This window comes from Mizuhopecten yessoensis, unplaced genomic scaffold (genome assembly GCF_002113885.1).
Source record: "Mizuhopecten yessoensis strain PY_sf001 unplaced genomic scaffold, ASM211388v2 scaffold7493, whole genome shotgun sequence".
In the NCBI taxonomy this organism is placed as follows: domain Eukaryota; kingdom Metazoa; phylum Mollusca; class Bivalvia; order Pectinida; family Pectinidae; genus Mizuhopecten; species Mizuhopecten yessoensis.
The window spans coordinates 1,107,379-1,119,838 of record NW_018407075.1 but is presented as its reverse complement, the minus strand read 5'-3'; the positions used below and the strand labels follow the sequence as shown (position 1 = coordinate 1,119,838).

At 36.7% G+C, this 12,460-nt stretch overlaps 1 protein-coding gene across 4 annotated transcripts in view; it reads left to right on the top strand.

Annotated features, from left to right (window-relative positions):
* The window catches only part of LOC110453746 (contactin-2-like), a 47,232-nt gene that overhangs the window by 13,537 nt on the left and 21,235 nt on the right, over positions 1-12,460 (top strand). For all 4 annotated transcript variants that reach the window (XM_021502865.1, XM_021502866.1, XM_021502863.1 and 1 more), the window contains exons 2-3: positions 724-778; positions 1,432-1,719. In XM_021502865.1, coding sequence (XP_021358540.1) covers positions 772-778; positions 1,432-1,719 — 295 coding nt within the window. In that variant the 5' untranslated portion in view covers positions 724-771. The remainder of the gene's footprint in view (positions 1-723; positions 779-1,431; positions 1,720-12,460) is intronic.

The window sequence follows — 12,460 nt, the reverse complement described above, 5'->3', positions numbered from 1 at the left end:
ACGTACCAAGGATTACTTTACTAGTGGCAAGGCCATATCAAGTAATTTATCAAGAGTGCATTCATTTGTCCATGCCTAGTTTTGGTTATGGTTGGGGCTTTTTAACAAATTCCATGTTACCACCCAGAGGTTGGGCCTTACCTTTGAGCCAAACCTAGAAGGCCGAGTGCCTTGTCTCCTCGTGCCTGAATTGTATGATATATTGTTATACGGGGTGGGGGATGGGGTAGGATGTTACAACTGTTTCCATGTAAGTACCAAGGTGTGAGGTTAGATCCAAGAGTGAATCCTAATGGCATGGCTTTAAGGTACCACTCGGCTAGAATAATAAGACCAGAGAAAAAAATCTTCCTTTCCAGCTTTCACGATGAGGTCGACCAGCAATATCATGTCTACTCTTAGTTCCTTTACGACATCAACATTGAACATGTTTCCTCGGTATCAACAAATAACAGGACAGCGATATGCTTTCCACGACGACCGCATTACTTAATTTTCGACTTTAGTGGACATGCTTCCGCGGTGAGATGTCTTTAAAATAACGCCAGAAATCATAATAATAAATGATATTGTTATGTTTTAAATATTATTTATGAGAGTAACAATACAATATTCCTGTAATGCAGTGGGAAGTCATAATGCTTAAGTAGTCACGATCAGTCATCAACCATGTCGTGTATTTTCCATATATACATGTAACATATAAGTTGTTTTTCCTTACAGGATTAAAGCTTCTTCTGAAGACTTGGATACTTTAAACCATTGGATACAATGGCAGGTGAGATAAAAAAAAAATAAGATTTTAGCAAAACAATTATACAATTAAATTGTGTGTCTTAAGGTCATATGAGTGTATTGATAAACGGAAATAGGAAGTATATCACTAGTTGAAAATCCAATGTAGGGAGACAGTATCACAATTTCCGCATATTCTAATGTTTAATATTAAACTGAAGAATAGTGTATGCTTGTTATTGACAGAACAGTGAGTTCTCTCAATATTAAAGTATTTCAAAGCAATCTAGCCATTAATTCAGTTATATTTTATCAATGAGTCACATGTGTACATTTTTTCTGTACTTCAGGAAACCGACTACCTATTTCACTACTGTAAAGTTTTTCAAGAACGATAACTCTTACATGCAATAACTATGTGTATATGGTTTCATTTTTTTCCAAATTCACTCCTTTTTACATAAGTTTCCATTTAAAATCCTTAAAATTCGGACAACCTATATTTTTTGTTGTTGCAGAAAATGTTCTTTACTTCAAAGCAATATAACTACGAAATTTGAAAAAAATCTACTGAGAAATAGTGACACAAAACAAAAAGGCTTAGTTTAATATCGAGCAGACATTAACTTACAAAATAAGAGTAAACTCAATAAAGGTACGTGCATGAGTAATAACAAATTTTTTCCCCCATTACAGGATGGTTATGGAATGCAAGGTTGTGGAACGAGGAAACAACTTATGATGTAAATGAACGGATGTCTGTTACTTTGAAATGTAAATGTAATTCTATCACTGGAACTGTTAAATGGATTCATGGCAACCAGACATATTCCCAATGCAACAATGATTCCAACTACGAAGTTAAATGGATCAACAATGAACTTTCACTCAAAATAAAGTGTGTTGCCGAATCCGACGGAGGAGAGTATTTCTGTGAAGTACGTCCTAACGGACAATTCTTGAAGAGTCAAGCAATAACAGTCAGTAAGTTTTCAATTATTTCCATTAGTGATATGATATAAAATCAAAGTCCTAAAGAACCGAGAGACTACATGTACACTTGCATGCAATTAAATATCAGGTAACAATCAAATAATACCTAGTAGTAAAATCTGCTAGGCATGCTTTTCACAGTATTATGTAATGAATAAATCACACCAATTGGTATTTGATAAGCCAGTGAGGGGGCTTCTGTTGAGAGCCAAGCCAGAGTGCATATATTGGCTTATCCAACATTAAACGAGTGATAATACTCTTACATATATATATATATAGCCTTATACCATAGGTTGGTTATAAAGTGAAATAGAACAAGATCAACTCGTAAAATACATGCACTTGTCATAGTCTAATGATCACCCATGTCTTTGTATATCATTATTAGTATCAGAAGTTTAGAAAATAAATGCTTTTGTACGGTTATTGGGAGGGGATCTCAACTTTTATGCCCAGCATTTGTATTTGTAGTTTTGGGGTGGGGATCATAACCATTATGATCCAGGGGTTAAGTCTCCAAGGGTGGGTCAGACCCCAAAGCAATCATCGAAGGGTATGTGCATTCATTTCTTTATATTCAGCAATTGTATATATGGTTATGGGGTGGGGCTCTCAACTGTTTCAAAGATATAACCCAGAAACTAAGTCCCTATGGATGAGGAAAGACCCCAGGGTCTATTTTTATATCATGCTTGTGTTTATCTCTTGATGCCCAATAAAGCTTTATATAGTTATCCGGTGGGGATCTTAACTCTTGCAAAGATATAAACCAGAAACAAAGTCCCTAGGGGTGGAGAAAGACCCCATGGCCTATTTTTTACATCATGATTGGGTTTATCTCTTGATGCCCAGTGATGCTATATATGGTTAAGGGGGCGGGTTCTCAACTGTTTCAAAGATATATACCAGAAACTAAGTCCCTATAGATGGGGAAAGACCCCAGGGCCTATTTTTACATCATGCTTGTGTTTATCTCTTGATGACCAGCAATGCTATATATAGTTATCGGGTGGGGATCTCAACAGTTGCAAAGATATAAACCAGACACTAAGTCCCTAGGGTGGAGAAAGACCCCATGGCCTATTTTTACATCATGGTTGGGTTTAATTCTCTTGATGCCCAGTAATGCTATATATGGTTATAGGGTGGGTATCTCAACTGTTTCAAAGATACAACGATCCATAATATAAAATATTGACCACACCATACCACCCTGACCCCAGGGACATACATTTTATAAATTCAAAAGATTACTCTATACTACTTGTAGGAGTAGAGAAGAAGTTTTTTAAAGATGACTCCATTTTTTACCTATTTAGCCTCGCCCCTCAGGCCCCTGTGGGCGCAGCCCCATAAATTTCATAAATTGAGATTCCTATGTCTTAGTGATATTCCATGTCAAGTTTGGTCAAACTTGGCCCAGTAGTTTTGAAGAAGAAGATTAAAATGTAAAAGTTGACGGACGACAGACGACGGACGACGGACGCTGCGGTATGCCATAAGCTCACTTGGCCCTTCGGCCCAGGTGAGCTAAAAATGGGGCCCTTTTCTGAGTGTCTATTGCCACTCAGGCAATAAGCAGAAACAGGTAGGCCGGTGGCGGATTCCAGAAAGTTTTCATGTGGCGATAGTAATTGTGCGTAGACGGTTGTGCATATCCGAATAGGACTAAGAAAGATAAGTGTTAGCTATGGTCAACTACTAAACTAAATGAATGGATTATTGACTTAATCTAACAATGTGTATCAGTATATACACTAAAGAAAACGTGTTTAGTTACTTATTATTACAAATTATAATTCGTAATTGCTAGGTGTTCCATATGGCTGAGTAAGAGGATGCATGGTTGTTAGGATACCAGAATGTTTGAAAACGGCATTTCTATTGTATTGTCGGGTTGTCATTGTATCATTTAAATCTAAGTTGAAAAATCATTTGTAAAAGTGATATAGTTCAGTATTTGTTTTGAAATTTGCAGTATCGTAAAGTAAACATCACATGGAAAACTACGTTGACGTAACTTAATGTTGTTGTCATGTTCGAGTTTTCCCGAGATATCGTTGTGCATTTGTTTGCTTTTATAAGAAGCAATGTTACAGAAAAATATTGAAAGTTACAGCTTCATGCAGGTAAACGATGAGCATGTTTTTTTGTATCAGAACATTATAGCTGAACTTAGATCCGTGATAATATACTACAGTATATAAATATAAATCAAAATCAATTGTGTCTTTAAAAGTCCTTCCAATGATTTTGTAGCAGTATTGGACAGCGAATAATGTAAATTTTCAATGTTTTAGAGAAAGAAGAAGTATTCTGGAAAAATATTGATTTTCTTTAAAAAATTACACATTTTTCCCAATTTTCTAAGGTGAAAATTGTCAAATTTCTTCAGAAACAAATTATTTAAAGATTAACTGGAATATATTTTTCATGTTATGGAGCTATAACACAAAAAAACGGAGTGTACTCTAAATAAACTGCGAAGCGGTTTATGATGAGAGTACATTCCGCTTTTTTGTGTTATAGCTCCATAACATGAAAAATATATTCAAGTTAATCCTTATAATTTAATCTACTATACAGAATCCCTGTGGAAATCCACTTTTATTGATGGACTCTTTTCTCTCAGAAATTATTGCGCTGCTGTATCAACCAATCAAAAGCGACGTTACAAATGGCGACGTCATTTTTTTTCGTTATGGGCTGATAACATAATTTTTTAAGCCAATGGAAATGCTTGTTACAAGCAAGATTAAATTATTCAGATATATATCTTCAAATTTCAACTCACCTTACATAATGACCAAATATTTAGTCTGAAACTAATTGAAATGTAGTGATTTTATCAAGTATGGCAAGTGACAATATGCCAGCTAATACAAAGAGAAAACACACACACACACCAGTTTTACAAAAAAAAAAAACTTTTCCTAGAAAGTTAGTTTGGTTATCTTCTATGATTTTGAATGACAATAGAATTGAAAATCTTTTCGAAAAAAAATGATTTGTCTGAAATTCCATACATACTAAACACACTGAACAGATAAATATTCTGTCTGAAATCAGCTAAATTCTCAGGATTTCAAGTTATTTGCATCAGATGCAAAAAAAACTCAGACTTTTTAATAATTTAAATTTCCAAATACTCCTCAGAAAATTACTTTTGTAACTTTTGATGACTCATTATGTCCAATCATAAAACGATATGATAATTCTGCTCTCACATTTCAGCGTTTACCCCATTCCTAAGGTAGAAAAAGGCAATTACAAACAAGAAACAAGAAGTTATTCAGATATATCTTCAAATTTCAAAATAATCCTAATTAACAACCAAATATTAAGTCTGAGATGTCACAATTAAAAGTTTTATCAAGTAAAACAAACGGCAATATACCAGATAATATTAAAACAAAATCCTGTAACTTTACAAAAACTTCAAATTTCTTCTCAGGAAGGATTAAGTAATCTTCTATGACATTGAATGTCAATCAAGAGGTGCAATAGTGTTAATCTTCACTTTATTGGAGAGAAAAAAAAAGCGTATTTGGAAAAATATTGATTTTTCTGAATTTTCAGCATTTACTGTATTTTCTTGGATGGAAAATAGTCAAATTCCCACGGGAACAAAATATTCTGATGTATCTTCCATTTTAACACATACACTACTTTGCAGTCAAATATTTAGTCTGAAATCAGTTAAAATGTCAGGATTTCAAATTGTATCAAGAATGGCAGGTGGTTATATCATAATACCTCATAAAACCTGAAATTGTACAAAAAACTCAATTTTCAAATATCTCCCCAGCAACTTCTTTTTCAATCATCCTTATGACTTTCTATGACAATAAAGCAAAGGGATACTACAAACATGTCATTTTTGAGAAAACGTATATTTTGAAATATTGATTATCCTCAAATCAACATTTCAACCAATATTTCCAGGGTGGACAAATATTCAAATTCTCCCAGGAACGAAAGATTTAAAGGTATCTTCAAATTTAACACTTATTCTACATAAAAAAAGTTTGATATGTTGAAATGTCAGCATTTCAAGTTTTAACAAGTATGGCAAGTGGCAATATCAAAATCTAAACTGAAAAATAACAAGTATTATTTTATAAAACACTCATTTTTTTTTAAATTCCCCCCAAAATATTCCATTTTTATCATCTTTTATGACAAAAAACACAGTAATGGTATAAATCTGCTGTTGATGTTTCTCAAATTTCCACATTTTCTCTACAGGTGAAAAATAATCAAATTCCTCCAGGAACAAAACATTCTTAAATATTTTCAACTTCAGCACTAATTCCAGTAAACGGACAAACATTTAGTCTGAAACTAGTTGATATCACGAAATTTTCATTTTTATCAATTAATACAAGTCGCATTATACAGCCTAATACCTAAAAAAAATATTTTTTTACAATAACCACAATTTTTCATTTTTTTTCTCTGAAAGTTACATAGTTACCTTCTCTGACTTTGTATGACTTTAAAACAGTGCAATGCTGCAAATTTGCACTTAAAGAAAATAAGTGTATTTTGGTAAAATGTTTATTTTTCTCAAATTTCATCATTTTCCCCGTTCCTAAGGTGGAAAATAGTCAAATTTCCCTAGAAACAAAATATTCTGATATATCTTCAAACTTAACACTTATTTCACTTAAATACTGCATTTGCACTTAATGTTGATTTTTCTTAATTTTCTCAATTTCCCAATTATTAAGGTGGAAAATAGTCAATTTTCATCAGGATCAAAATAATCTGATACAGGATATCTTCAAACAAAATCTGCAAATTGTCAATTTTGTCCTTAGGAAGATACTTGTTTATCTTCTATGACAATATGACCTTAAAACAGTGCGCTGATTGAAAAATAAATTTTAATTGGATAAAAGTAGTTTTTTTATTAATTTTCAGCATATTCCAGATAACCGAAGGTAGAACATGAAACTAGTCGAGATTCCTACCCTATACCCATACATGCATAAGAGACAAATCAATCATTCTTTATATATTGGTCTAGGGTCTGGCTCTCTGAATCCCTCCGAAGGGATTCCTTCCCTTGATCATTACATGGAAAGAGTTAAGATGCGTACCTAATCACCATATATGCAATTGTATTGTATGAACAGATGAATACAGGTATACTTCTGTTCATGACTTAATCAAAGGTTCATAACATGCTGATGGAAATGGCTGAAATACCAATGGCAACTCTATAATCATAAACACTTACATATACTAATTACAACCAGATTTGCTTTGTAATATCCTTGATACCAGAAAGAATGAAAACAAATTAGGGATACATTAGCAATATTACTTTGAATGAGAAAATATTGCCTTAATTGTTGAAATATCAAGGTGAACAATACAAGACTCTTGTTTCTTTATGCTCCATGAAAACATATCGGGGAGTACATAGCTGCTATCCATCTGTTTGTCATTCCATCCTAGGTCAAGGTCACATTGAGGTCAAAGGTCAGATTTGTTGTCAGAGTCATACATTTTGACCATTGAAGATATCGTTATAAAATGTAAGGAACATATGTAGGATGGTAAAGCGGTGAATAGGGACTACTCTAGGGTCAATACAGTCAAGGTCATGGTCACATTTAGGTCATAGGTCAAATTAATAATCTGAGCCATAATGTTTGAACCTCTGAAGATATGTTGACAAAATTAAGGAAAACAAGTAGGATAATAAGGCGATGCGTTGCATACTACTCTAGGGTCAGTATATCCAATGTCATTGTCACAATGATTTCAAAGGTCAAATTCACTGTCTGGGCCAAAAGTTTTGACTAAAAGTAACTCATGAAAATAAAGGAATAAATGTAGGAAATACAGGCCATGTATGTAGAATGGCAAAACAGAGTACTACAAACACTTATTGGGTCCATATCCCCAAGGTCAAAGTTATATTCAAGTCCAAAGTTAAATTCGTTGTAGGGGGTAATAACTTTAGGGACTATGTAGGATGGCAAGGCAGAGTGTGGCAAACACAATTGGTTTATATGCCCAAGGTCAAAGTCCAGGTGAGGTCAACGATCAAATTCATTGGCTTGGCCGTCATTTCTGAATAACGGAAGATCACTATAATAAATGAAATTTTAGAATTAAATGTAGGATGGCAAGACAGTGTGTCACAAACCATAATTGGGCCTGTAGCCCAAGTTCAAATACATTGTCTGGGTCATAAAATTTCTGACTTACTGAAGATAACTTAAAGTTTAATTTTACCACTTTGAGTCTGTACACCCAAGGTCTAGATTACAGTGAGGTCCCACTTTATTTCAGTCTCAGTGACCTTTTCAAGGAGCATACTCCATCAAATTTACTGATTTTCCTGTTTCCACAAAAAAATAAAATGGGTCATAATATGTTTGTAGGTAATTCGTTGAAGTAATGTATCTCTTCCTTTTATTAGAATTTATTGTTAATAACGTTTGCTTCTAGGACTTAATCCTTAAGGATACAATTGCTCTGCTTAGCTGAATATTGCTGTCACATTTTGTGACTTCTACGGTTATTGATGTTCAAGGCTCAACGGATAAATTCTGGATTCTGACTGAAGAACCACGTGAGAGATACAGGCCTTCTGCACTTCATGTTAAAGATCTGGGATGAAGCATCAAGTTTTAGTTCTCCTTATAATTCTTATGGCTTTCTCATAGTGTTGAGTTATAATGATACAGGAATGATAAGTAGGAAGGCTCCACATTTTAGCAACATTCTATAAATACATAACTATTACAAGAGGCCAAGAGGGCATGTATCGCTCACCTGGAAATCTAAGCAATCATGGCAAAATATTCTCCAAATAAGATCCAAGGAAATGGGCCAGACCCTAAGACCAATCCTTGTAGCATATCATTTATGGTTATGAGGTGGGGATCTCAACGGTTTCCAGGTGTGACTCAGAAAAAAGGTCCCTAGGGTTGTGGCCAGACCCAAGGACCAGATGTCATCAAACTGGGCCTTTTGGTTATTCAGAAGAGGTCGTTTAATGATTTTAAACATATTTGATCCCTGTGACTTTTAATATAGGTCAAGGTAATTCTTTTTAACAAAGGATGTAGCCCTTTATCCTAGCATGCTTCCGGCCAAATATCATCACCATGGGCATTTGGTTATTCAGACGAAGTCATTTAAATTTTTTAAACATATTTGACCCTTGTGAACTTTAATTATATTCAAGGTCATTTATTTGAACAAAGTTGGTAGCGTTTCATCTTAGTATGCTACCGGCCAGAAATAATCCTGGAGCTAATGGTTATTCAGAAGAAGTCGCTTAAAGGTATTTTTTAGACAATTGACCACTGTGTCCTTGAATACAAGTGAAGGTCATTCATTTTAACAAACTTTGTAGCCCTTCTTCTCAGCATGCTACTGTCCAAATATCATCACCCAGGGAATTTTGGTTATTCAGAAGTCGTTGAACTATTTTAACATATTTTACCCCTGTGACCTTGGATATGGGTGAGGGTCATTTATTTGAACAAATTGGTAGCCCTTCGTCCCAGTTTACTTCTGGCCAAATATCATCACCCTAGGCCTTTTGGTTATTAAGAATATTAGGAAGAAGTTGTTTCAAGTATAATATTGACGCCGGATGACGGACGGACAATCACATTTTTGACCTTGACATTGGGTAAAGTCAAGTCATCAGGAGGGATGCCACTGTTGATGCTCCTGGTAATGGTGGAATATCTTATGGTGGGGTTATACTGTATCAATCCTGGTGATGACATCCTTCCTGATGGTGTTGTCCGTACTAGTGGTTTGTCATTTGAGGTGGTGGGGTCCCTTCTACTGCTATTTTCAGTCCTGTTGTGGGACCCCACCACCTCAAATGACACCTCAATAACAACTCTTCTGGCAAGGACACTATGCTAGGAGCGATGCATCAACAAGGAACAACACCACCACATGGAAGAACATTACAACAAGTACTGACAAAACCACAAAGAATGAAGACAACAGCAGGATGGACGACACCAACACCAAAACTAAGGGATTCCAATGCCAGGATTGACACAAACGCTAGGAAGGACAAAAACACCTGGAAGGATCTGACACCATTTCCAGAAGGGACACCACCACTGGTAGGAGCACACGAATGCTAGAAGAGATGCAACACCAGGAATCACACCACCACATGACGACAATAACACAAGCACTGCTGAAACCACAAGGAATGAGGACAATAGCAGGAAGCTTATGCATAGGGGCAAACAAAAAGGGGGGCAAACATTTAATTGGCATAGAGTAAGAGATAACAGGTATGGGAGAAGAAGCTCATTGCTGTGGGTGTTAAATCTTGCGGGGGGGGCAGGGTGAGAAAGAAAATGGGCAGGGGACTAAAACATAGAAGGGCCAAATTGGTCAAAGGGCTATTGCGGAGCTGTCAGAATAGGAATCTGGTTATTAGGTTAGGGGGCTAATAGTTACAGGGGTCGACAAATAAGGGGCTTACATGTAGAGGCTACAACTAAGAGGGGGATAACAAGAAGGAGGATGCAGCTAACGGTTAGGGGGCAACAATTAGGAGTTATCAGGAAGTGGGCTACTAGCTAGAGGGATAACGGGTAGGAAGCACCTCAATATGAGTGTTAATGTGAGGCAGTAATGGTTAGGGGTTTACAGGTAGGAGGCTACAAATAGGAGGCTACAAAGTAAGGGCTAACAGGTAAGAGGTAATGGAGAGGAGGCTCATTGCTGTGGGTGGTAAACCTTAGGGGGGTCAGCAGTGGTGAGAAACATTATGGACAGGGGTCTAAAACATAGGAGGGCCAATGGGTTCAGGGGCTATTGCGGAGCTGTCAGAATAGGATTGGGTTTTTTGGTTTAGGGGGCTAATAGTTACAGGGGTCAAAAAGTGCAGGGGCTTACAGGTAGGGGGCTACAACTAGGAGGGGGCATTAAGTATTGGGTAATAAGGTAGAGGGCTAATTGTTGGGGCAACAATGGCTAATAGCTAAGAACAACAACAACTAGGGAGTTAGAGGGCTCATTTGTATGAGCCAGGGTCAACATGTAGGGGGTAATTACTAAAAAGCATATTGTTAGGGGGCTAGAAGTAGCAGGGCCAATATTGAAGCGGTTTCAGGTAGGGGTTAAAATTAGGGGTAAACAGATAGATGCTAACAGGTACATTTGTAGGAAGCCCATCGTTATGGTCAAATGTTAAGGTTTATTGGATTAAAGGTTCAAAGGCCTATGTGTAGGTAGATAAGGAGTATATGTTTGTTTAGGGTTTAATGACCTTTCAACAGCCAGGGTCATAAGATGACAGGTGCCTAGGGAGACACCGCCACAAAGAGATAGTAGGGTGCAGGGTGCCCTACATAAGTCACCGTTTACGATACATCTGCAGTGGGATACTGCAGGTACACCTGTATAATTTAAAATATTCTTGGTTTCTTTAATTTACCGTAAACATGTACAGAGGACAAAAAAGAAACCATTCCAACTCTGCAGGATAGGGGCCAGGGTAGGGAGGGCACATACCTCGCCTCTTACGATCACGCAGTGGGATACAGCAGGCCTGTTCTTCCCCTGAACCTGTATGGGTTGGGTAAAAAACACATTTTAGGTGGCTAACAAATGGAGGGTGGGGGTGGAATGTAGGAGGCACATTGGTATAGGTTGTTAATGCTGGGGAAGGAGGGGTTAACAACTTATCAGTAAGAACATTAATGAGTAATAAAAGGGACTAAAAAGTAGGAGGATAATGGGTACAAGGGTTCATATATTAGGTGGTGGCTAATGGGAATGTGGCTATTAGGTAGAGGATTCATGTTTAGGAGGCAATATGATACAAATAAATGGATAGGGCCTACATTTAAAGGGCTAACAGGGTAGCTGATGGAAATTGGGCTAACTTGTAGGAGAAAAACTAAAATGGAAGGGCAAGGAGAGAGTGAATAGGTCTTAATGTCTGTTAACCTTCTGATGAACCTAAAACCCTTGATTTTGCCATGAAGAGAAGTCTGTTTCAATCTTCTCAGATGTCAGCTGATTGAGTGCACCCTCTTTTCTAGGGGAAATAGTCATTAATGTCATCATACTTAAGATTTTTAGCGGACTGGACTAGGTACATCAACAGCAACGAGGTAGCTCAATGTGTAGAGTGTCTGTCCAAAGGTCAGAGGGTCCTGGGTTCAAACCCTGGTCTGGCCGTGCATTTCTCTTCCTTCTTTTTTATTTTTTTTCCCACACTTGCTTCAAGCACTGGGTTAATGCTTGACAAAGAAATATCCTAATCTGGGTTGATGTGAAATAGTTGTCCTTGGAGATGAAGACTACCTGTCAGTGACCAGGTAGTTCAATTGCTAGAACTTCTGTCTCGAGTTCGGAGGGTCCCAGGTTCGAATTCGGTTAGACGTGCATTTGTCTTCTCCTATTACAGATCTGTCACCAGCATAGTTGCGTCAAATCACAAATACAAATTGTTGTATATACACATACTTGCCAACTTTTTGAAATTTCCAGGGAGGGGGGGGTCGAAATTGGGAGTCTCCCTCCAAAAAAGAGAAAGTTTGCACTGAATTATTTCAAAAGAAATGTCTCATTCCAGCAACGCGAAAGTAATGCGCTGCCATGTTGTATATTACTTGGCTTGCGATATGAACCGGTCACGTCATGCTCGGGGTATGATAAATAAATCCAACATAACAAGTACTTAGTGTAATGGGGGACCATTACAGAACTCCCC